This window comes from Xenopus laevis, chromosome 2S (assembly GCF_017654675.1).
Source record: "Xenopus laevis strain J_2021 chromosome 2S, Xenopus_laevis_v10.1, whole genome shotgun sequence".
NCBI classification, from domain to species: Eukaryota; Metazoa; Chordata; class Amphibia; order Anura; family Pipidae; genus Xenopus; species Xenopus laevis.
In genome coordinates, this window is record NC_054374.1 from 141,916,025 (window position 1) to 141,942,957 (window position 26,933).

The window sequence follows — 26,933 nt, forward strand, 5'->3', positions numbered from 1 at the left end:
TTCTAAGCATAGAATGTTCAGTAGTGCTGTTGTCAGTTTACTAACATTCAGATGGAAGTTTGTTTGTGAACTTTAGTAAAAAATATTTTCTGGTGGTGCAAATATTTTCCGAATCGAAATTAAATCTATCCGTCAATTTTTACCCACAAGAGTCTGCCGCTTCCAGCTATTTAATAACATACTTTTTTATTTTTCTTAGCACCAATGTAAACACCAAGGCACAATTTTTGTCACAAAGCGCTGCTGCGAAGCATGAAATAGAGCCATCTAATTGGTCAGAAGTGCTGGCCTGTGACTTTAAGGCAAACAGGCCGCTGGCTTAAAGCATAATACAGGTATGGGACCTGTTATCCAGAATGCTTGGGACATTGGTTTTCCGGATATGAGGTCTTTACATAATATCAAGTACAAGGTACTGTTTTATTATTACAGAGAAAAAAGAAATATGTTTTAAAACTTTGAATTATTTATTTGATTAAATTGGAGTTGATGGGAGACAGCCTTCCTATAATTCTTAGCTTTCTGGATAATGGATTTCTATATAAAGGATCCTGTACCCGTACCTCAAAAAACCCCTATGTACATAGTTTGTTGCAATTGTTTGTACCCTGTGGAATTCTTTAAAGGGCTGGTTCACCTTTTAGTTAACTTTTAGCAGGTTATAGAATGGCCATTTTTAAGCAACTTTTCAGTTGTTTCTTCACAATTTATTTTTTATGGTTTTTTAATTTTTTTGCCTTCTTCTTCTGGCTATTTCCAGATTTCAATTCCCCATCTAAAAAAAACAAATGCTCTGTAATGGTGGCCATACACGGGCAGATAAAGCTGCCGATATCGGTCGTTTGGACCGATTTGACAGCTTATCTGCCCGTGTATGGGGGCTTCCGACGGGTCTTCACGATCGATAACTGGCCACGATATCGATCGGGAAGGTTGGATATCGTGGATACCCGTCGGAGCCGCTTGGCTCATCGTAATTCGATCGTTCGGCCATACGGCCGAACGCTCGAATTACCCCCGATATAGCCACGCAGTTTAGTGGCATATCGGGGAAAGATCCGCTCGTTTGGCGATGTCGCCAAACGAGCGGATCTTTGAGTCTATGGCTACCTTAAGGCTACAGATATATTGTTATTGATACTTGTTTTTACTCATGTTTCTATTCAGGCCCCACCTATATTCAAGTCTTTTATTTAAATTGTTGCATGGTTGCTACAGTAATTTGGACCCTAGCAACCAGATTGCTGAAACTGCAAACTGGAGAGCTGCTGAATAAAAAGCTAAATAACTGAAAAAACACAAATAATAAAAACAAATTGCAAATTGTCTCAGAATATTACTCTCTACATCATCGCCGTTCAGGCCGACCAGGAGCCTAGGGTTGGGGGGCAGGGCTGTGACGTCAGGGGACGGGGCCGTGACATAGATGGAAGTGTCGGCAGGGCTATGATGCGGCAATTGGCGATTGGTCGATCGCTGTGTCAATAAAGAGAATCCTGCCCAGTTTTCTGTATTTGTTTTGACCGGGGCAGCCCATCAAAGTACCGGGCTGTCCGGGTCAAAATCGGACAGGTGGCAACCCTACAATAGCCCTAGGCAATTTGGCTGGTCATCCGCCTCTCATTCGCTGACATGTGCAAATAGATGGCGTAACTATAGAGGAAGACCCCGCAGTCACAGGGGGCCCAGACTATGGGGCAGTAGCGTCACTAGAGGGGGCGGGCCCTGGTGCGTGACGCGCAGCCGGGCCCCGCCCCCTCCGTATGGCCGCATTTGTCAGTGGCGCACGGGCTGCCGGGGGGCCCTGAGGGGGGTGCGGGCCCTGGCCCACTTGCACCCCCTGCTCCCCCGGTTCTTCCGCCACTGCTATGGGGTCTATGGGGTCTGCTTCCTCTGCGCCATTTCCAATGAAGATTTTTTGCAGAAGGGCCCGGTGCTCTCTAGTTATGCCACTGCTCGAAACAATCCTTCTCAGCTGGGAACAGCCGGCATGAGAGTGGAGAGAGGGGATTGGACTAGGGGTAGGAGACAGAGAAGCTACGTGCCTGGCGCCCCCCCAGCTTTGAGACCTAGGCATGTGCCTACTCTGCCTACCCCTAGTTCCGGCCCTGCTCTTCATCATATTAAAAGTTAATATAAGGATATTATAAATTACCAAGGAGTTTCATGACCATATAAGAACACGAGGCTGAAGGCCGAGTGTTTTTATACAGGTCATGGAACTCTGAGGTAACGTCTAATATCCTCATATTTTGCAACTGGGGGTACTTTATTTATTATAATACACAAATTTCAGTGAGTCATGTGACAGAAATGACATCAGAACTAACCATTTATAACTGATGACGGTATACCGTTTATAAGGATATAATTTACAAGATATTCATGGAACTTGTGTATTATATAAAGATATACAACCGCTTTAAAATGTATTTTTAGCAGCTACAGTGTTAATTGCGACTCTAGCTAATACTTATTTACTGTATAAAGGAATTTGGAGGAAAAAGGGAAAGAATCAGCTAAGCCTTGGAACATAACAACATTGGGCTGCCCAAGTCATTCCACGCTCCCACAAGGAGGATTAATTCTTCGTCCAAAGTCCAGAGGAGGCGCCTCAGGAAGTGGAAAGTGCTGGGTGAGCAGAGCAGCCAGAGGAAGAGGAGAGATAACTGAATGCAGAGAGGGAGGGAAGGAAGGAGTGCAGAGTAAAGGGAATAACATCTGGGAGGAAGAGAAGAAAGTGCTGGGATGGGGTAGGGAGAGCCCGTTACAGGCAGAGTAAACACAAACGGACAATTTCATTGCTTTGTCTCCCTCCCCTTTCTCTCAGTCTCCAGTCCCAGGTCTCTGATCAAGTTCATTCAAGAAATGTGAGTAGGGGACAGAGAGCTGGAAACAACTGGGCAGGGCCTCCCTGTCCTGAGCTTCACTAATTGATGAGCAGAACATCAGAGTAACAGCAAACAAGTCTGTGACAGCAAGTTCATCCTGGTGGGTAGGTATTCTCTATAACACAGCACATTTGTATAATGTATACATATATATATATATATATATATATATATATATATATATATATATATATATTTATATATATTTATATATACTTAGATTGTAAGCTCCACAGGGCAAGGACCTCCTTTTTAGCGTGTCTCTTATCACAAAGCATTTAAGCTCTGTGTCCATATACAAGCTCTGTGTACTATGTATATTGAGTTTATTTATTCTGTAACTTGTCCTCCCTGTGTGTACTTTTATATATTGTACATTTATGCATTGTACGGCGCTGCGGCTCCTGAACAGCACTTTACTTTATAAGTTATATATCTATATATACACACACATACTCACTGGCACGATCTGTGTACCATTGCTGAGCTAAATAACATCCACAGCACAGTTAGGTACAGACTTTACTTGCACACACAAACACAAATGCCAAGGGTGGGTGGCAGACCCAGTGGCTGCTGGGAGCTGCATGGGAGCCAACTTGGGCCCTCAGTAAAGTACCTATTCAGCAAATGTGGAAATGTGATCTAAAAGAGGCTGCACTGTAGGTAACCTATAATAAACACACAGACATATTGTACCCTTATCGGCACATATATACTGTACCCATATACATACTGCATACCTCCCAACTGTCCCTTTTTCGGAGGGACAGTCCCTCTTTTGACAGCTCAACCTGCAGTCCCTCATTTGTACTGGAAAGTCCCTCTTTTCTCTGCACTGAACAGCCAGAAAAAGAAACAAAGTTTCTCAATTGGCTTTTAGCAGAGAGCCCAGAACAGCTAACAGGTGCAAATAAGATACTTTGTAACAATTTTGAGACACAAAAACACAGTTTAGATAAGGAGAAATATTTTCAAACTTTCATAACCTGACAAATTTTGTAAAACAAACATGGTAATTAGGGAGTGTGGCCACAGAAAGGGGTGTGGTCAAAAATTGCTGCGCTACGTGCGAAAAAAAATTTTTGTCCCTCTTTTTACTTCCAAAATGTTGGGAGGTATGATACTGTACTCATACACAGACTCACTGTACTCATATACACAGACATACAGATATACTGTACTCATATACACACACATACAGATATACTGTACTCATATACACACATACAGATATACTGTACTCATATACACACATACAGATATACTGTACTCATATACACACATACAGATATACTGTACTCATATACACACATACATATATACTGTACTCATAAACACACATACATATATACTGTACTCATATACACACATACAGATATACTGTACTCGTATATACACATATATAGATATACTGTACTCATATACACACATACAGATATACTGTACTCATATACACACATACATATATACTGTACTCATATACACACATACATATATACTGTACTCATAAACACACATACATATATACTGTACTCATATACACACACATACAGATATACTGTACTCGTATATACACACATATAGATATACTGTACTCATATACACAAATACAGATATACTGTACTCATATACACACATACATATATACTGTACTCATATACACAAATACAGATATACTGTACTCATATACACACATACACACTGTAGCCATATGCACAGCCACACGCACACACACAGACATAATGTACCCATATACATACATGCAGATACTGCACACGTACCGTACCCATATGTACACAGTCACAAACATTATCACCCACACTCCCAATGATACAATTACAGACACTATACCGACTTGCACACAGAAACACATACTATACACATAATGACAATAATATACTTATTAACTATGTACAAACAGAAACTGTACAAATACACATTTTTTTCATACAGGAAACAATCAAATCCCCATATACAAACACTTGTACCAGGTCAAGTTGCTTCCAAAATCTATTTTGTATGTGTTTATCATATCTCTGCATCAATCTGACAGGCAAATCCAAATTATAGACAAACACTAACATGCATAACAATATACTGCAGGGCACAAGTGAAATTAGAATGTTGCATACATTTCACTACATTACATATATATTGGTAAACACATTCTATTCTGCACATTAAGGCAAATACATTGCTTTTCTGTACCAGGCAAACGAGAGCTCAGTCCCACAGAATGTTGTATTTTACTACAGATTAAATACCTAGGGGGTTCTCCCCTGTAGTTCAGTGCTTTTCTGTTATTTCTGCTATTCAGCAGGGTCATGTAGAGTTGCTGACACAGTTCCTTTTCTAAATAAATGCACTGTTAAAGTTAAGGAAGTTAGGAAAAGCTGTTGTGAACTATAATAGTTGCATACTATGCAAAATACTCAAAGAGGCATAAAATGTCCACAAAGGCCCGGGCATAGGGCTGCAGAATTTTAGGGGCGGCATGCCACCCAACCATACCCACATTGGTTCAGAAACACTGGGGATGCACTGGAGAAACAATAATTTTTAACATTTTCTGTGCACCAATCCCCAGTACTCTGTACCCAATGCGAAGAGCGGAAAAAATGCATATATTGCATTTAAACACTTTTTTAATGCAGCTACGTAGGTTTTTCTTTTCCATTCCAAACACAACCCTTTATTCTTTTGATAGCTGAGCGCACGTCAAGTGCAAAAAAAATTTTTTCACGAATTTTCGCTGGAGTTTCGCAAATTTATTGCTGGTGGCGAAAACACGGAAATTAGATGCTAATTTGAGCCAGATGAATTTATTTGCCCATCACTACTTCAAATCAGTATTTGATAGAAACTTGTTTAGGGGATGCAAATAAAGATCCACTCTGGGCATTTTTCACGCTACCATTTAATTTGAAAAAAATAAGGTATATATATATATAAGATCTGTTATCCAGAATACTTGGGACCTAGGGGTTTCCGGACAAGGGATCTTTCAGTTACTTGGATCACCATATCATAAGTCTACTATAAAATCATCAAATATAAGATAGGATTGTTTTGCCGCCAGTAAGGATTAATAAAATCCTAGTTTGGATCAAGTACAAGGTACTGTTTCATTATTACAGAGAAAAAGGAAATCATTTTTAAATATTTGAATTATTTGATTAAAATGTAGTCTATGGGAGACGGCCTTCCCCAGAAGTTGCCAACAAGTTGCTTAGAATTTGCCATTCTATAACCTATTAAAAGCTAACGTAAATCTGAACCACCCCTTTAATTAGGAACACATTTAGACGCATGCCTGCACAGTAATTCAAGTAGTCTGCAGCATGCATCTCAGTGAAATCCAAACTAGCCTTGCATCATGTGGATTCAATATGTGTCCACGTCTTTGAACAAAAATGCATTCCCAACCTATATTTCAACATCATCCAGCAGCTGGAAGCTCACTCTGAATAGATGAAATCAGCTTAAACCAAAACGTTGCCTCCGCGGTGTGTGAGTGGTAGGTAATATACAGGGCTGCCATCAGGGAGGGACAGGGGGGACAAGCAGCGCCGTTTCTGGGGAAAGAGCCGCCTGAGGCGGCTCCTGCAATGCCGCCCCCCGCACCGACTTACCTGTCGGCGAGGGGAGGCAGGAACACCATTGCGGAGAGCGCAATTGCGCTCTCTCGCAATAGCGCAGCCGAATTTCCGGTTTAAAAACCGGAAATTCGGCTCTTAAAGGTGCAGGAGCAGCTTTTTGCCGCCCCTGGAATCCTGTCTGGCGCTGCCGCCTGAGGCGAGCGGCTCAGCTCGCCTCATTGGCGGAGCGCCCCTGGGGACAAGTGTCCCGGGCCCGGGCATGAAGGGGGGCCCGGCAGTGCTGCAGTTTTGAATAGAGCCGGGCTGTGATGGGGTCTGTGAAAGAGAATAATGAAAGCCAAATGAAAAAATTCTTAGAATTATCCATTATATAAAATACTAAATGTTAACCACCCCTTTCAGTGTTGAGTAACTTATTAGGTAAAAATAGCTATTATTATTTGCAGTTGACTTCCATTGTCCGACTAATGGAGGAAGCCCACAGCATTGTGTACAGGGGTCTTTATTGACAATATAATCATAAACAAGATAAGGGAGCACCATCCATCAATTGAGAAAACCAGCGGATGGTGTGCAGGGTTAATGAGATAAGTATTGAGAAAAAGGAAAAAGGAAAAGTTAACCCTTGAAACTGCACCATCCCATCCAGGAGCCTTGAAACCCACGGAACAAGGTTAAAACTTAACTTTTACTGATAATAAATTAAAAAAATGGGTCCAGGAGAGCATTTAAAACCAAGTTAGGCACAAGGAGACAATGAACCCTGGTTAGGTAAAGCGAAATTTGCCACCCCTGGGTTGAATGTAATGCTAATACAGTCACCACTACAGTCTATAGTAACTAACTGCAATAATAGCATGGTGTGGAACACAACTGCGATACTGGCATAAAGCAGAAGAGAACAAGGGTCTCATAGGCTGTAACCAATATAGGCAACCTCTCAGCTTGCCCCCCTTGTTTATCCACCACCAAACAATTTGTAGTCTTAATAGATCCGCCACCCATTCACCCTCAAACGCATCCCTCCGTTGCTTTGGAGGAATTACTGTGTCTAGGTGGCATCAAAAATTGATCCACTAATTAATAGTACAGAGTCGACGGTGGTGCTTTAACAGCTTATGTCTAAACTACCCAGACAGCGGTTCCGTAGATCGCCCACCCCTTCACCCACAGAGATTCCCTCCCATTCGTGGAGCAAAGCCGTGGCCTAAATTCTTTGTAATTCAGTCACCCTGCCTAACCAAACTAAAATGCGCCTAACCAGTGGCGTAACTACCGGGGGAGCAGGGGGTGCGATTGGGCCAGGGCCCGCACCCCCTCAGGGCCCCCCGGCAGCTCGCGCACCACTGTGTTTTCCGGGTGTACAGAGGGGGCGGGGCCTGGCTGCACGTCCCGCGCCAGGGCCCGCCCCCCTCTAGTTATGCTGCTGCGCCTGACGCGTTTCGCGCGCATTAAGCAGGCTTTGTCAAAGGCATTTGGCTACCAAAAGCTCGCCCCTATAAAAAGACGAGCATAGAGCCGCTGAGATTCAAACCGGGCAATCACGGGTCAGTGCGTCACCGGAAGGAGGATCAGACCCGTCACTGAACCGACTGCACCGGTTCTATTAGATAGAAAATTTATGATGCGGCTAGTGTCACATGTCACCTATCGCAAATTAAATAACAACTGCCTTATCTACATTGAATGTGCAAATGCATATGCGCTGTGGATGATAATGGCAGCATTGCCACTGCTGCCAGTAGTGTCTGTTGGAAAGATCTCAATCTACCTATGACTCATTTGGCAGAAACTTGTCTGATAAGCCTTCAACTAGAACACTTGTGTGTATGAGACTTAGTCATGGAGAGAAGGATTAGGCACCATAGAATCATTAAATACCAGAGGAAAAGGATACAAAGTATAACTTATAAGTACTTAAAAAACGTTACTGTTTCCAATGATCATTGCAACATTTTGATTTTAACAGATAGGACAAGGCAATAGAATGGAAACTATTTATCTTCCAGTTCCCATATGAATAGTGAATATCCTCAAATGAATACATTCATTGTGATGCTCTCATTGAGTCTCATTGTCTTTATTGACAATGTGTGGGGAGGGGGGGATCATGTTCAAAAACTAGTGAGACGTGTTCATTTTCTCTGAGCTTTTTCTGCTGGTATAGAATACACTCCTATTAGGAGTATATAAGCCCATGTAAAAAGGTTTTCTCTGCTCTAGAAATGAGAGTCACAGCCTTCATCTGATTTAGTCATATCCTTGGATGGCCACATAGCATTGACCTGTTTCTGTGGTTGATGGATCGTTGATTAAAACTGAAGTGGGACGAAACTGACCTTTGACTGTGTTGTTGTGTCACAGCAACACATGATGACATTCCAGTACAATGAGTTTCCTTTTCAAATTCTTTTTATTGCAATAAAATAAATAAATAAAATTGAAATGCTTACTTGACATGCAAATTCAAGTAAATGATCCTCAAAAAGAAGCTACATAAGAACAAAAAACAAGAAAACAAGAAAATGTTAAAACAAATAGAAATAGACCTGTTCTTCTCCCTTGGTTCAAGCTTCACACAATACATTTTAAGATTCAAATAGAAAAAAAGAATTAATGAATAAATCGGCAAGTTATGTGAATAGCTTTTATATAATATATCTACATTTTCAGTCACCTTTCCCCATTAGTTTATGGATAAATTTATTTATCCTCTAGAGTTGCAATATAAAAAGACCATCTACGCTCAATTTTACTCCTTTGAGATAAATCATCCACTCTATATCTAATGACTTCTTGAATACATAAATAATTTAAATATGAAAATATATCTTTCAAGCTGGGAGACTTATCTTTAATCCAACATAGAAATATAGATTTTCGGCTAGCTGCCATAACTAACCAGCAAAAATCGAAAATTTCAACTGGAAAATTAGTTGAAGAGATATTATTTACCAATAGAAAAGAGTCCTTCATATCTAATAAAGCAAAATGCGGATTCAATTCAATAAGTTTCCATACATAAAGGGATAGATACATAGGCTGGTCTGATTATTTTACTGTTTTATTGACTATATTGCCACCTGAATAACAATTTATATCTATCATCCCTGCAATCTGAAAGGGAAACTATCATGAATATGAAAATACATTTATGATATGGAAATAAGAAACTAAAATCAATTAAGAATTAGGGCCATTTATGAAATAATCAGATTATTCTTCAGTATTGTTCTCTCAGCATCAGCAGTCTCTCTACATGCAGTAGTCAGATACTTTTGGACAGTTAGATCAAATACTTTGTTTTGTGTGTGTGTGTTCCCTTAGAAAATGTATTGGAGGTAACTGTCTGTTAAAATAGCTGACTCTGACACAAAACTGCCCATGGAGAGACAGATTGCTGAGGTTGTTCCTCTGTCAGTGAGAAGATAAAGGTGCAGAAGACAGATCTCTATGAATTTCCTGGAAAAAAATGTATAATCAATTTCAGGTTTACATAAAAACACTAAACACAAAAACTAGTGCAGTAACAAACCTGTCTGCACATGTACTGGGTATGTACTGGGTATATGAGGTTTTCTAATGTTGACTGTGTGTATAACTTATGACCTCATTTTCCACTGTCCTTATTACTGTCTTTGCTACACAAAGACCTCTGGTTTTTATTTAAGGCCTAATTTATATGTGAATTCAGTGAGCTCTGAAGAGCACTCACCACACATAACCAGTGGCACCTTGTTTGGCTGTGAGCCACAGTGATAATGAGAGTTCATTTCCATCGACACCACAGCCGAATCCTTTTTGTAATATAATGAAACTCCATACCTCCCAACATTTTGGAAGTAAAAAGAGGGACAAAAAATTTTTTTCCGCATGTAGCACAGCAATTTTTGACCACACCCCTTTCTGTGGCCACACCCCCTAATTACCATTTTTTTTTACAAAATTTGGCAGGTTATGAAAGTTTGAGAATATTTCTCCTTATCTAAACTGTGTTTTTGTGTCTCAAAATTGTTACAAATTATCTTATTTGCACCTGTGGCTGTTCTGGGCTCTCTGCTAAAAGCCAATTAAGTGAGAAACTTTGTTTCTTTTTCTGGCTGTTCAGTGCAGAGAAAAGAGAGACTTTCCAGTACAAATGAGGGACTGCGGGTTGAGCTGTCAAAAGAGGGACTGTCCCTCCGAAAAAGGGACAGTTGGGAGGTATGAAACTCAACTGAGGTTCATATTTAGTTGAGGTTCATATTCTTCAGTTGAAGAAGCTGCTTAGATGAGTAAATGGTAAAACACTTTCAAGAAAACTCCAGTTATTTTAGACTTAGTTTTACTAAATACTGTACTTATAGAGCTTTTTGCAGGGGTGGAATTACTGTGGCTGTGGGAGGTGCGATTGCACAACACCCCCTAAGGGCCTGCCAGAAGCTCGCTGGCTCAAATCTGGAACAAAAATGCATGGTGGGGGGTGTCTCTGGTGCACCTGTGCCTGGGAACTACTTGTTCCAAATCGGGTTTACACTGATAGAATATAGCTAGCATATATCTCATGGGTTCATCAAGATTAGATGATCAATTCTAAGCCAAAGTAGTCCATAAACTCTGCTTTGCTATTGTAATTCGAAGCAGTTGTGTGACTCAAATGTATAAATATTTTTTATATAGCGCTCCTTGACGGCAAAGTACTGTACAGTAGAACAATAAATTAGTAGCACAAGCAGGGGGCCATTGCTATAGTAAATACAAATACTGTAAGTACAAAATACAATACATATAACTATACAGTACAGTTACATTACGGATTAAGTGCTCCATGCCCCATAAAGCTTACAGTCTAAATGAAAGGGTAACTTACGGACACAAATTACAGTGGATGACACTGCCATATAGTTGTCAGGTCCTAGTTCAGGTGTTATGCAAGTGCTCCAAGAGGTGTCTTTGTGTTTAGTTCTGCAGAAATTCAGGAATGACATTCCAAATATAAGGAGCAGCAAGACAGAAGGGTTTGATGTGGGAAACAGCATTAGCAGTTGGGGGGTACACCCAAGCCGTTGCTGTGAGAGAAGCAGAGAATTCAGCCAGTAACATACAGTATAGTGATAAAAGATGAGATGTAGTTTGGTGCTGAGGAATGAAGGGCTCTAAAGGTGGCCATACACAGGCCAATAAAAGCTGCCGACAGACTGAGTCAGCAGCTTATTGGCCCGTGTATGGGGCCCCCTGACGGGATTCCCCGATCGAGATCTGGCCGAAAGTCGATCGTCTGGGACAAAAAAATCCTGTTGGATCGCGGCTGCATCTGTTCATTGATGCGGTCCTACGATCCGACAGCCTGTTCCCATTTGTTAGGATGTTATCGTTGGGCCCTAGGGGCTAGACATTTTGTCAATTTCCCAGCTGCCCCTGGTCATGTGAGTTGTGCCTGCACTTTAGGAGAGAAATGCTTTCTGGCAGGCTGCTGTTTTTCCTTCTCAATGTAACTGAAGGAGTCTCAGTGGGACATGGGTTTTTACTATTGAGTGTTGTTCTTAGATCTACCAGGCAGCTGTTATCTTTTGTTAGGGAGCTGTTATCTGGTTACCTTCCCATTGTTCTTTTGTTTGGCTGCTGGGGGGGGAGGGAGGGGGTGATATCACTCCAACTTGCAGGACAGCAGTAAAGAGTGATTGAATTTTATCAGAGCACAAGTCACATGACTTGTTGCAGCTGGGAAATTGACAATATGTCTAGCCCCATGTCAGATTTCAAAATTGAATATTAAAAAATCTGTTTGCTCTTTTGAGAAATGGATTTCAGTGCAGAATTCTGCTGGAGCAGCACTATTAACTGATTCATTTTGAAAGTTTTTTTTCCCCATGACAGTATCCCTTTAAGTTATGCACCTTCTATGGCCTGCCCAGTCACCAGATCTAAATATGGTAGAACTTTAACAGGATATTATGGAATTTAGGGTACTGCTAGGCGGCACATGTACCCATTAACTAAAATTGATAATGCACATCTCTTTCTACAGAACTACCAAGTAACAAGAACCATGTCAAGTGTAAGATACGAGCAGAGGGAAGAACCTTCCATGGTTAATGGGTGAGTGAGGACCTGAGATCACATTAGCTATTCTGTGCTAAGAATTAACTTGACCATCTATCAATCTGTCAGTTGTTAACATATTAAACTCACAGGTCTTCCCGTTGATCTCCATTGACAAGAAAAGCTGGTTTGCACAGAGAAAAAGTGCTGGGAGAAAGCAATGTTTTTATAAATAGATCTTAGTATAGATAATGTCCCTTTAAGGGTCAGATTATGTTTATGCAGTTATCTTCACTGTGGTGATGACACTGGTTGGAAATATTAACCATCTTCTTTTGCTCACCTGTCATATTGTACTGTATGCCGTATATACTTGAGTATAAGCCGAGTTTTTCAGCACCCAAAATGTGCTGAAAAAGTCTACCTCGGCTTATACTTATACCTGTTGGCCTATATTATTCAAAGATGTTGGAGGGGTGCTTCAGTGTCTACTGTGAAGTTAAACATTGTTTTGGGGTGCAAAACAAAGCATCGCCTGGTGCTGCATTTATATTCTGTATATATTTGATTGTAACCATTGTAACCATGGACTCCAGTGCAATGATACTGATGGGTTACCACCCTCCTTAAAAAATAATAATAAGGTGGTATGAGAAGTATCATATGGAACCCTATTAATCAGGAAGCAACACGCTTTGTCCCTGTAGTAATAATAGTACTATATCTTTACAGGCAAATACACTTTTTTTATTACAGTGTCCATTTGAGAAACATACATCTAGCTTTAACAGTACCTATAGTTTGCCTACTACTGGTTATATTTATTAGCAATAAAACAAGAACATTTCATGAAAGGTTGTTATCTCACTAAGATGCATGGACTATATAATAGGCCTAGATTAAAGAGTAAACAGAGGAGGAGACATCAGTAACTGTTTTTAAACCGGAGGGCAAATACTGACAATTGACAATAAACACAGAACCGTGTTTATAGGATTTTACTTTGCCATTAGAGGGAGAAATTTCATATTGTAGGGAAGGAGTGGTAAAGTGTGTTCTCTGGAGCCACAACAGGTCTGTGGGCCAGTTGTGTATTAGAGAACACTTTATAATGTGTGATAACACTGGCTCAGATTGTTTTGGGTTTGTACATTTATTTTGTGCCATTTACTGGTAAATGTTCACGTGCATATTAATGAGTCTGCAGGGCGGAGTAGACCATTTAATTAAGAGGGCCTGTTGAAAATGGCAGTTTCAAGCAACATTATTGTTTCCATTTGTCTTTGTTTTATGTCTAATATGTATATAGGTTTGGCAATACTGAGGAGAAAGTAGAAATTGATAATGGGAAGAGTGAAGTGGAGGAGCCAGCAACATGGTGGAAGTAAGTGCATGTAACATATGAACCACAGGAGGCATTTAACGCATGAACCACAGCTCCTATTATCTGTATCAGGGAAGAGAATGGCCTGACAATGGCAGATACAATGACAGACGTTACCTTACAGCAATACTGTTACCAACTAGAGACCATTGAGCCAGGTAGGGCCTTTAATTGCAGTGGCCGACGGGGGATTTTTGCCTGTCCGACTATAGAAAACAAATCTCTTGAAAATGCATCTCCATCGGAAATAATTGAAATTGCCTGCAGTAATACCAACTCATCGATTCGTTCTTCCGAAGTCGCCTTACTTCAGGCGACTCTGCGATATGTTGTTTTTACCGGCCAGTGATTTCAGTTATTTCCAAGGGAGGCACATTTTCAGGAGATTTGACGCCTGCAGTCGCGCATAAATAATCGCAGGTGACAAATTTCCCAATTACCCACTGTTCTTAAAGTGGTTTTCAGAACCTTTGTTGGATATTATAAGTTTAATGTATATGGTATGTTCCACTACATGGGGTTAGTTGGACAGAACTTGCCTTCAATATATCAGTGTACATTTTGAAAAACAAAGACACAATTACTTCAGTACACGCACTGTACATAAATAAAAGGTATGATGTTATATTTTACTTTTTTTTCTTTGTTCTGTTATAGCAAACTGAGGAAAGTGATTTCTCCATTTGTGATGTCCTTTGGATTCAGGTATAAACCGCAACTGCCTTACTGTCCTGAATAATAATAATGGTGATTTATATGTAAAATAGGCACATTCTCTAAGATATTACAACAGACACCCTTTCAACCCCTGCAGGCACCTTACTGGGTTATGTAATAGGATCAAAACCAGAAAAATAGAGCTGGCACTACTCCGACACCCCAAAAATATGATCAAATTGAGTAAAGTCCAGGAGTCTCAAAATATTAGTAAAGTAGAACAAAAAAGCTTTATTGGATCTTGTATAAAAAATAAAAGCCTGACGCGTTTCGTGTCCCCACAGGACACTTAATCACTATGATTAAGTGTCCTGTGGGGACACCAAACGCATCAGGCTTTTCTTTTTTATACAAGATGCAATAAAGCTGTAACACCAAACAATTAAAGCGTTTTAAAGTAATAAACATTTAGGGGCCCATTTACTAAGGGTCGAAGTGAATTTTCGAATGCAAAATTTTCGGGTACTTCGACCATCGAATAGGCCAAAATTCAATTTGAATTGAAAAAACTTCGAAAATTCTACCATTTGAAAATTGAAGTACCATCTCTTTAAAAAACTTCGAATTTGACACTTCTCCGCCTTAAACCTGCGAATTGCTGTTTAGCCTATGGGGGACCTCCTACAACCTTTCTGAGTGTTCGGCTAAGTTTTGAGTAGTCAAAGTATTTTTTTTGTAAAATCGTTTGATTCGAACGATTTAGTCTATCGATCAATTTTTACTTTACGGCCGTTTTCGATCGAAAAAATACTTCGACTGTCGAAGTATCAAATTCGATGGACGAATTTTGAAGTTTTTTAACTTCGAAATTCGACCCTTGATAAATCTGCCCCATAATGTACTGTTGGTACAACTGGTGTGTTTGCTTCAGAATCTCTACTATAGTTCATATAAACAAGCTGCTGTGTAGCCATGGGGGCAGCCATTCTTAGTTAAAACAGAAGAAAAGGCACAGTATACACAGCAGATAACAGATAAACTCAACACTGGGAAAATATTCCCATGGGCAGTTACCCATAGCAACCAATCAGCAATTACCTTTCTAAAGCCAGCTGCAAGCAGAACCATGAATGCAGCCATTTGATTGGTTGCCATGGGTTACTGCCAATGAAAAAATTTGCCCAGTGTTGATAAATGACCCCCACTGTGCCTTTTCTCTGCCAGTGTAAAAGCCAATCTATCCCACGCTATCACATCTGTATAACGACATATATTTCACGAAAAAATGTAATCACAGCATTTTCTGGCCTATTTTAAAATGAACTCATTCTGTTGGGCTTAAAAAAAAAGGGCAGTAACGCAATTGGAAATGCAAATGATAAATGTTTATTTTTTCTATACAAACATACCTGATACCACAGTACGAAAAGAAACCGTGATACTCGAACAAACCATTTCCCAACCGAGTTATTTAACCCCTCTCTCACCTGATTTAATGTAAATGCGTGACTCTGTGAGCCTAAGGGGAAAGGGTTGGGAAACAGTTCCTATCATTTTTTTTTTTTTCATGACTTTTTCTCTGGAATTTGTGAGTCTATGGGAAAAATATTTATGTTTTTTCAATTTATGCACCTTTGATTTAGATGAGTTTATAAATCCAATGTAAATCCATGCACTAATTAATTTTAATAAATACTAGGGTTATTGCACAATAGTGCAGCTAAAAACATGCTTCCCAGCTTGGGGAAACACCCCCAAAATAACATTTGTAAGTACCAGTTGGACAAGACACACATTCAACAGTAATAGAAAGCAAATAATATCATGTTATTATGTAAGTCTGAATAGTGGAACGTATTAGCTCTTGATTTTTTGCATGAGACCTCTTAGGAACGTGAAATCATCTTTGTGTTCTGGTTTTTATTTTCTGTACTTTCAGGGTTTTTGGAGTTGTCCTGATCATTGTGGACTTTGTTCTTGTAATTGTGGATCTGTCTGTGACTGACAAAAGCAGCGGGGCCACCACGGCAATATCATCCATTTCATTAGCCATATCCTTCTTCTTTCTTATTGACATAATTCTACATATCTTCGTGGAAGGGTGAGTGAAATACATTCTGATTGGCTCACAAAGTTTTGGCTTCCTAAATACTGGTTTCAAGCAGTAGGGGGTGGGGTAGATCAATAGAATTGACAGCCATTTGGTTGGTTTGGTTGGATACTGTCTGGTTTGCCTGGGGAAATCTGTGTGCTAAAATGTGGCTGTTGGCTTTTGTCATTGAAGAAGTTGTTTTGTGGACTGGCAGATCATTTATGTTGGATCACATTTGACAGACTGGATTGTTGTGCCCGTTTGGTCAATTCAGTCAAAAGCCTATTGTGTATTCTTATTGCATGTAGATAATAATAGTACTTAATGAGAATAACATGATATACTGTAAGAGTAATGATGATGATCACAAAAACAAAATGACACAGGATAGGCAAGGAAGCAGTGGTATGGTTCTAATAAGCATACAATTAAGCAGGTATGCTCCAGTGAGTTCTCTACAGAAAAAACAAACATGATAAAAAATGCATATCCTGCAATTACACCAATCATCAGGCTACTATTGGTACATGGGGAAAAATATCACTGGGAGATGGCAGGGGGGCTGACATTGCACTGAATTATTTAGAAAGGATGAGACACCGATATTGTGACTCTTTCCATTTCACTTTTCACACAAAGACCTCTCAGATTTCCTCAAACCTCACATTTCTTAATGTGATGCCCACAATGATCTGCTAGCACTCCTTTTCACAGTACATACTGTATAACCTATAACTGATCCTCGAGATTGCCACTGCATGTGTATATATGTATATATAACTGGTTAATGATGAATAGGATGTCTGTACGGTGCTTTGTTGCATTTTTCCTTACCCTTCTTTTACCTCCTAGGTTCAGTCAGTATTTCAGTTCCAAGCTGAACATATTTGATGCTGCTATTGTTATCGTGACGCTACTCGTCACTCTGGTGTACGCATTCACAGACTTCAGTGGAGCTACTAATATTCCAAGGTAATAAAGGACTGGCAATTCTTATTAAAATAAGAACCCCAAGGTGCTGCCAGCAACTTAGGTAGATATAAACGAAAACGATTGATGGAGTATGTTGACTCATTACCAAAGCCTGTATCTTGCCGTAGAGCATGGTTTGCACACAAAGCCCATACAATCTTGATAAACCCATGCCACTGGATAGGAGGATGGTGCAATTAGACGTAGGTTTAATTGATGAAGAACTCATAATTTAGTTGCAGGTTTTCCATTAAGCAAGAAGTTCACTGTCACACAGGTAATGCTGGCAGAATGAAACCCTTGCTTTAAATCTATTTAATGCAGCAATAAATAAATTTAAAGCAAGGGTTTCACCCTGCCAGCATTACCTGTGTGCCAGTGAACTTCTTGCAGTACATTTGGATAGGTGGCCAATACCTATTTTGCTGGGCACCAGGGTTTCGTTTGCTTTGGAGGGCCAGGGTGTGCGTTTGTATCCGGATATTCTCCATAAGGTTTTCCATTAAGCCTCATTGGATTTTTCATGAGTTCTCAACTAATTTAATCAGACCCAATGTTTAATGCTTAATTGACATCTTGAGTGCCAAATGTCAATCAATGTTTCCTTTAATTCTTTCTTGGCTATGTGCGGAAAAAAAAATCTTTTGTGCACACATTTTAAACTTATGTGCGCATTTTTAAAACACTGTGGGCTCAGGTCAGAATAAATATAAAACTTTGTGTTTCCAACAAATTTCTTTGTGTGCACCACAATTTGTTGTGTCGCTGGCCTCAATTTTTTGTCAATGGTTCTTAAACTGCACTTGAAGCAGTTTATTCTTGATTCTTCTGTTAAGGGGCTTCTTTTCCTATACTTGGCACTTGTGGACCCAATTCTGGATGGTTTCTCAACAGGGTAATAAATCAAGTATGTCTCCATGGTGGAGTAGAGGGCTGGTCAGTTACTTGGTTCTGCTATAAAACATTGGTTGAGGAATTTAGCCATTGTGCTGGCTATTCCTCACTTATATAGAATGATATACCCTGCCTTGGGTTTATTGGGGTCTCTTTATACTCCCAACCATATTTTTTCAGAGGTCAGATTCAAGAGAAAGAACTAGATTGCCATCTTAGTCTTATCATACCTACCCCATGCTGTGCTATATGCTATTGCCTTGGCAAAGATAGAGACTAATATATATATATAATTTTTTTTCTTTTATGAATGAACCATATGAAAAATTTGAAGATTAATTAATTTAAGGTATTCTTCCTAGAATGGTAAACTTTCTCCGAACTTTGAGAATTATCATATTAGTGAGAATCCTCCGCCTGGCATCTCAGAAGAGGCAACTCGAGAAAGTAACAAGAAGGATGGTGAGTCTAATTCTATTGGCATATTTATAGAGATGGTTTTATTACTAGGTAACCCCAGGTATTGATGTGCGGGACCAGATGTGCGGGGCTGCTTTATAAATATTTATTATGAATACTTTTAATGTTTGTGGCAAGCTAAAAATCAATCATTAGTAAGTCAATGGAGGAAACCAGGCAGTGTGTGGGCAGTATCCTGATCACGTTGCCTTTATGCCAGCCATAATCCTGGTGTTTATAAATATAGAACCTTGTACTTTAGTAGATATTTAACTAGATGACTTCAAATGAAATCATTTCCTTGAAAGTGTTATTTTTTATTACCATTTAAATTACACAGAATAACTTTACAAGCCAGGCTTAATGGTGAGATCATAGCCACCTGAAAGTTGTATAAACTGTAAATATGCTGTAATAGAGCAATCCTGTTGAACATTTGGCTGGTGTAATGACCTATTCAGTACCTGCTTCACCTGACTGCTTCTAGTGTTTTTTCACTTTATTTTACTGTAAATGAATACAATAATAAAATAAAGAATAACTGGCCTTCTCCTAAGATGCTATTGGTGATGCCCTACCTTACCAACCTTCTCCTCTGCTGCTTAGCTTAGTGGCTTGTATAAACTACAATATACAGAAGGGTCAAAAGCAAAGGGCTCCCAGTATGTCCCCACCCATCTTTCACCCCTCTTCCTGCCCACCACCTCTTTCCTCCACTTTTCAACTCCATTCACCCACCCAGTTTGACAATTGCCTGCTTGTTAATCCTGATGCACGGGGCTGGAGGTACCTAGGGTCCTTGTGCCCACCCTAGTTATGTGCCTTTGTGCCAACCTCTTGTTCTGGCCTTGTATATATCCAAAATGTTCTTTTTACAGTATACTTTTTTACAATGCATTGTGTAGTCAATAAGAGGTACCAATCTGTTGCTGTTCTTCTCTTATGTTCAGCCATTTAATGCATTTAGTGCTTTAGGGAACACAAGTATTTCAAGTGAAATTGTCAAAGCCTGACTCCATGTAGTCTGAGCCTCACTGCTGACTTAGTTCATAGTTGATTGTAGTAGGACAGGAGTTTGAGATAATCATTTCTGGTATGCCACAGGTTTGTGCCTAAAGGACAAAACACTTGCTTTGTGTAAACCATGCTTATTTACAACAATTTTGACTGTAATTGTAAATAGAGGTTGTTAAGCAACAAAGATAATTATGATGAAAGACAGAATCATTTTATATTTTTCCCACCATTCTGTTACCTTTCAGTTCCTCTTCCATGAATCCAATTTACAGGACACCAGTGAACAACCTCCAGTAACAGGACTGCTATTTTCTATCAGCTGTGCAATTCCATTTTTCAGTCCAGACCCTGGGTGTCTGCAGAAGGGGGCAAGAGGGGGCAGTTGCCCCACCCTGACTTCTCCAGCTAGTTCCAAGAAATTAAATTTAATTACCAACAACACAAAACATTTTTTTTTATACTTCCCACCCCAAGGCAAACCTTAATTAGGTTATCTTCTGCATTGTCATAAATAGGTTCATCTTTAGTGGGATTTTACCTTATGTGATATTAGCTTACTTGCCTCCCCTCTGTGGACACCCATGGTCCAAATGTTACATTTATGCTGGAACTAGGTCTTATATAGTCATAGGGACCCAGGGTAGGTCACCTGCAGCTTACTGAATAGCAGATTTCTAAATCCCCAAGCCAATATTTCAGCAGCACCTAGTAAAGATTCATCAAGAATATAGGGGCACAGTTTCCCTTTGATTTGTATCACGTGGAAATGATAAAACATTATACAGGTATGGGACCTGTTATGCAGAATGCTCGGGACCTGGGGTATTCCGGATAACAGATTTGTCCGTAATTTGGATCTTCATACTTATGTCTACTAGAAAATCATGTAAACATTAAATAGACCCAATAGGCTGGTTTCTCTTCCAATAAGGATTAATTATTTCTTAGTTGGGATCAAGTACAAGGTACTATTTTATTATTACACCGAAAAAGTAAATATTTTTTTTAAAATTTGGATTTTTTCAATTTTTTTATTGTTTTAACAACGCAAAACAAACAATCCAAAAAAAAAATAATATACATATCTCAGTTGTGATTGTTATAATAGCTGCAAATTATGTTGGTGCAGATGCAGCGTCATGTCTATAGCCGTTAACAGCAGTTATTACTGCCTATAAGGAAATAAGGTTATAAGGCAGGTGTAGGTCATGTGTGTTCCAGGGAGTCTGGGTCGCACCCGGCGACTTTGCTGAATTTGTCTGGTGCCCCTCTTCTTTCATACATTAATTTAATTAAAGGAAGAGCTCCATCTATCAGACGTCTCCAGAAGGGTATGGTAGGAGGGGTATTCCCCATCCAGTGCATAATGACTGTTTTTTGGCATAGAACAGAAGGGAGCATAACCGAGTTCTGGCCACGTTGGTTGGTATTAGATCATCAATCACTCCCAGGAGGCAAAATTTGGATTTTTTTGATTAAAAGGAGTCTGTGGGAGAGCCCTTCTGTAATTTAGAGCTTTCTGGATAACAGGTTTCCGGATAACAGATCCCATACCTGTACATATTATATTATATACATATATATATATATATATATATATATATATATATATATATATATGTACCTAATATACATATTATATACCTATGTTGCATGTAACATGGTAACAGTAAGAATTATATTTTGCAGGTCTCCGAAAACAAAAGACGGTATCAAAAAGATGGGTTTGACCTGGATCTCACATATGTTACTGGTCTGTGCTTGTCTTTGATTGTATGTAATTATAGTCACAAAGCAAATGCCTAGGCTGAATCCAAATCCGACTTTTCACATGCAAATTATGGGAGAGAAGGGTGAAAGAGAAGTGCATGCAAAGTGCACAGTTAAATATAAATTTTTTTTACCTCCTTGTTGGTGTGATGAAAATCACGTGATTTTAAGGATTTGGTTTGGCCAGGGATGCAGATTCAGCAGAATCCTGTTGAAAAAGGCCAAATACAACAAAGCTGGTCATGTGTGTTATTGTAAGACTGACCATTCATTAAATAGGACAATGACTCACCAACAAGAAGACAAAAATCACAAAATAATTTCGGTCATCAGACCGTGCATGCAAATACATCAGTCAGATTTTTTTTTAGGAAGTTATCTGGAAAGATCATATACTATTGTTATAACAAGTAGGGATGCACCAAATCCAGGATTCAGTTCGAGATTTGGCCATTTTCAGCAGGATTTGGATTCGGCCAAATAAAAAAGTTCTACATTTTATCTGTAATCATTTAAATAGCTGTTATAATCCCTTATATAGTGCTATATAAACACATTCTCTCCTTTTATTTTAAACAGATCGTATAATTGCCATGTCATTCCCGTCATCTGGGAAGCAATCGTTTTATAGGAATCCTATACAGGTATGACTGTAATTAGTCTTGAAATTGTATTTATGATACCTCATTATTTATTGGGTTTTCTCCCATCCATCCTGATGCCTGTATGTAAACTTCTTTATTTTTTATGCACTCCATTAAGGATGCACCTATGCACAATTTTTGGACTCTGCAACTGATTTGGCTGAATACTGAACCAAATTTGAATCTGGATTTGGATCTGGCTTGTCAATGCTATTGGACTAACTAGATATTACTGGGCCCCACAGCAAATTATTTTTCAGGGCCCCAAAATGTTTAGAGGTTGATTTGTTTTACCAATATTTATTGAAATTGTATATGAATTAGGGCCTCATGGGACCCCTATACCTCCTGGTCCCCCTGCAGCTTCAGGGTCTGCTTCTTCTATAGTTACGTCTCTGGTCAAGGTACTCAGGGTTCCACTAAGGCCTGGATTTGCCATACAGCCACAAAGGCCCAGGCCTAGTGCGGCATTAATTAAGGGGCAGCATGCCGCCCATTCGCACAGGTAAGCTATTCAAGAGCACTAGAAATTAGGCGCTAATGCTTTGGTACTAAGAAAGGATGTGCATGCATGTGATCCTAAGACGGCAGTGAGTGGCCTGTTATAAGGGGCGGCAAAAAGCCTATTTCTGTGTTTTAACCTGGAAATCCAGCTCTGCTAGTGCAGAGAGTGCATTCCTAAATAACTTGTAACTTGTAATTTAATGTTACCTTCTAAGAAGTGGGGGAGCAATGGTCACGCATAGGGTTTGCTTAATGCCAATTGTAATAATGGAAAAATAAAACATTAAAACATAGGAAAGTTGGTATTGTTTTCCAGAAAAGGCAACCTAGTCATGTAATTTGTCCACAACTGAACAAGGTGCCTGAACACATTGCACCATGTTATGTTAAAAAAAGCTCATATAAACTCAGTGATATACCTAAAACTAGCTTGGCCCACCTTCAAAAAACCTTTGGTGGGGACCTAACACGTCCCCATTAGACCCTACTCCCCCCCTTGCCTGCTTGTCATTGAAGTATACATTTACAGAATGGGATGGGGAAGAGGGACTTCCACACAGTAAACCAGGGGTCCCCAACCTTTTTTATTCATGAGCCACATTCAAATGTAAAAAGAGTTGGGGAGCAACGCAGACATGCGGATGCCATATAATGGCAGTGAATGGCTATTTTGTAGCCCCTATGTGTACTGATAGCCTATAGATGGTTCTGTCTGGCAGTACACCTGGTTTTTATGCAACTGAAACTTTCCTCCGAGTCAGGAATCGAAAAATAAGCTCCTGCATTGAATCCACTAGGAGCAACATAAAAAGTTTTGGGGAGCAGCATGTCACTCATGAGCCACCGGTTGGGGATCACGGCAGTAAACCCTCCAATCCAGGAACCATTTTTCCATGGGCAATTACGTTGTTGTAAAGTCTGCTGAATGGTAGTTACATCACTATATTAACTGAATGTTTTCATTTTGTTTTACAGGAGGTTGCAAGGTTTTTAGACTCCAAGCATAAGGATCACTACAAAATCTACAACCTGTGCAGTAAGTTTCACTAAAGTCCTATATTATAATGCATGTGATTATATTTAGATTAATATTTAATAGGGATGCACCGAATCCAGGATTTGGTTCAGGATTCGGCCAGGATTCAGCATTTTTCAGCAGGATTCGGATTCGTTTGAATCATTCAGCACGGCCGAACCGAATCCTAATTTTAATATGCAAATTAGTGGCGAGGAGGGGAATCACGTGACTTTTTGTCACAAAACAAGGAAGTAAAAAATGTTTTCCCGTTCCCAACCTTAATTTGCATATGGAAATTAGGATTCGGATCGGTATTCAGCCGAATCTTTCGCAAAGGATTCTGGGGTTCTGCCGAAGCCAAAATAGTGGATTCAGTGCATCCTTAATATTCATGGATGGTCAGAGTTGCAGAAGAGAGGGGGCTCAACAATGTAGGAAGGCTTTGGGGCCTCACTGGGAAATATCACGTATATACTATATTGAGGGATGCACCAAATATAGGATTCGGCCAGGACTCTGCCTTTTTCAGCAGGATTCGGTTGACTCAGATCTTTAAAATTAAGTGACTTTCTGTTACAAGAATAAGGAAGCTGCACTTTTTTTCTTCTTAGCCCTGCATTGTCCTAATTTGCATACACTAATTGGGGCTGAGATTTGGTTTGATAATACAATATCATAAGAATTTGTAACTTCATACCCTGCAATTATTAAAGGGCCACTATACCAGGGTTGGACTGGGGGGCCCGGGGCCCACCGGGACTACTGTCCAGGGCCCCCTCCGACCCCCCTGCCCCCCTACTATGACGCGTCGAGCACACATGCGCGAAGGCACTGCTCGGCGTGCTTGCGTGTAGGCGCCGCTCCTCAGTGAAAGGTGCCGTGTGCATGCGCAAATGGCGCTGCGCGGCATATAGAAAAAACTTTTTTTCTTTCAAGTACAATCTGGACGTGCCTGGCGGGGGCCCATTAGGGGTCGGGCCCACCGTGTTTTTTCCCGGTATCCCGCCGGGCCAGTCCGACACTGCACTATACCATAATTTTTTATTTGCCCTATCCTATGGTTTGCTCACAGCCTCTACAAAATAATGTGATAAAACAATACCAATGTAGCAGGGAGGTCGGTGGCAGCGGCAATAGCAGGTCTGGGCCGGCGGGGCCCACAAGGGCTTTTTCCTGGTGTCCTGCCAACCCCCCTGATTAAGAGTATAGTGGCCTTTTATGGACATAAAATGAAAGAAACAAAATTCTGTATTTGCTTCCTCTATTATAGGTGAAAAAGGATATGATCCTAAATACTTTCACTATCGCGTGGAGCGAGTGTTTATAGATGATCATAATGTCCCAGTGTTGGAGTAAGTTATCTTTCATTATATAGCCGGAAAGATATGATCTGTTACAATTGATTAATATTCTTGACAAGTATTTTTAAAGCACCGACATATTCCACACGGTACAAACGTTAACAGAATGTACCAAAAAAGTTCAAGTTAAGCCAAAGTCTGATTCAACTTTATTTTTCAGGGACATGCTGACTTTCATTGCAAGTGTACGGGCGTGGATGGCAGAGGATCCCCAAAATGTTATTGCTATTCACTGTAAAGGAGGCAAAGGTGAGACTTCACTGTCAGCTTGTAAAGCTTTTTACCCAATGATTCAGTGCCTGCTGCAGGAACACAGCAAGGGTTTTCTGTATTACAGCCAAATTGCATTGGCTCATTATGTGGTCCTTATATTCCTGTCATTGAGATCATCATCATCATCATTTATTTATATAGCGCTGTCAAGATACGCAGTGCTTTACACGATCGTTTGGTCATAGAGCCCATGATCGGATGAGCCCGATATTTCCCACCTCAAGGTGGACATATTGGGGAGAAATCCACTCATTTGATGACCCTGCCAATAAGCGTATCTTTGCGTGTATGGCCAGCTTAAGGCTTTTAGTTAGGTACACTAAAATGATGTGCATTTAAAACTAAATGATGTCATACCTGGTGCTCCTTTTTTGACTTGAGGAAGTGTAAGGGCAGAGACACATGTGGAGATTCATGGAGATTTAGTCGCCCTCCGACAAATCACCTCTTCTTCAGGCAATTAATCTCCCCAAACTGCCTTCCCGTCGGCACTCAAAGTGCTTCGTTTTCCGAAGACGCCCGAAGTTTCCTTGTGAGGCAATTTTGGGTGACTTCGGAAAACAAAGTTCTCCGAGTGCCATCCCACCGGCGATTTACATTCTAGCTGGCAGGAAGGCAGTTTGGGGAGATTAGTCGCCCAAAAGAAGAGGCAATTTGTCGCTGGACGACTAAATCTCCTCGAATCTCCATATGTGTCTCTGCCCTTAATGTGACTTATACTGTATAGGAGTTACGTCACTAATGGGTTTGGCATCATACATGACGTTATACATTCCTCCATAGGCTTTCGGCTATTGTTTTTGTTTGTCTACTAAAATTAATTTCCCACTGTATTTATTCATTTAAATCAATTTTTTTTCTAACATAAATGTTGTAAAGACAACCTTATCTATTTTGTGCAGTGAATGCTGGCCTTATGGTAGTTACACTTGCTCTACTATTGGTATTTTAGGACGGACGGGCACCATGGTTTGCACATACCTTGTTGACAGTGACCAGTTCGAGAGTGCTGTGGTAAGTAATAGAAATCATTACATTTGCCTGTGTGTGGAAAATTCTATAGGGAGTGTGCTAAGCCAACTTAAGGTGCCCATACACTGAGAGATCCGCTCATTTGGCAATGTCGCCAAACGAGTGGATCTCCCTCCGATATGCCCACCTTGATGTTGGCAATATCGGGCTGATCCGATCATGGGATCGTGGGATCGTGGGCTGATCCGACCTAGGGCCCAACGATCGGATCCTAACGATGCCTAACGAGCGGTTGGATCGCGGGACCGCATTAACTATTAGATGCGGCCGCGATCCAACGCGATTTTTTGTCCCATCCGATCGAGATCTGGCCGACTTTTGACCAGATCTCGATCGCTGAAG

At 40.2% G+C, this 26,933-nt stretch overlaps 1 protein-coding gene across 1 annotated transcript in view; it reads left to right on the forward strand.

The window, feature by feature from the left end:
* The first annotated feature begins 2,643 nt into the window (after window positions 1-2,643).
* Window positions 2,644-26,933, forward strand: part of tpte2.S (transmembrane phosphoinositide 3-phosphatase and tensin homolog 2 S homeolog) — a 35,706-nt gene continuing 11,416 nt past the window's right edge. The window contains exons 1-13 of the mRNA XM_018247986.2: window positions 2,644-2,995; window positions 12,501-12,571; window positions 13,824-13,898; window positions 14,556-14,603; window positions 16,495-16,656; window positions 17,500-17,619; window positions 18,876-18,975; window positions 21,679-21,742; window positions 22,339-22,403; window positions 23,883-23,943; window positions 25,196-25,277; window positions 25,447-25,535; window positions 26,512-26,573. Of these exons, the coding sequence (XP_018103475.1) occupies window positions 12,522-12,571; window positions 13,824-13,898; window positions 14,556-14,603; window positions 16,495-16,656; window positions 17,500-17,619; window positions 18,876-18,975; window positions 21,679-21,742; window positions 22,339-22,403; window positions 23,883-23,943; window positions 25,196-25,277; window positions 25,447-25,535; window positions 26,512-26,573 (978 nt within the window). The 5' untranslated portion in view covers window positions 2,644-2,995; window positions 12,501-12,521. The remainder of the gene's footprint in view (window positions 2,996-12,500; window positions 12,572-13,823; window positions 13,899-14,555; window positions 14,604-16,494; window positions 16,657-17,499; window positions 17,620-18,875; window positions 18,976-21,678; window positions 21,743-22,338; window positions 22,404-23,882; window positions 23,944-25,195; window positions 25,278-25,446; window positions 25,536-26,511; window positions 26,574-26,933) is intronic.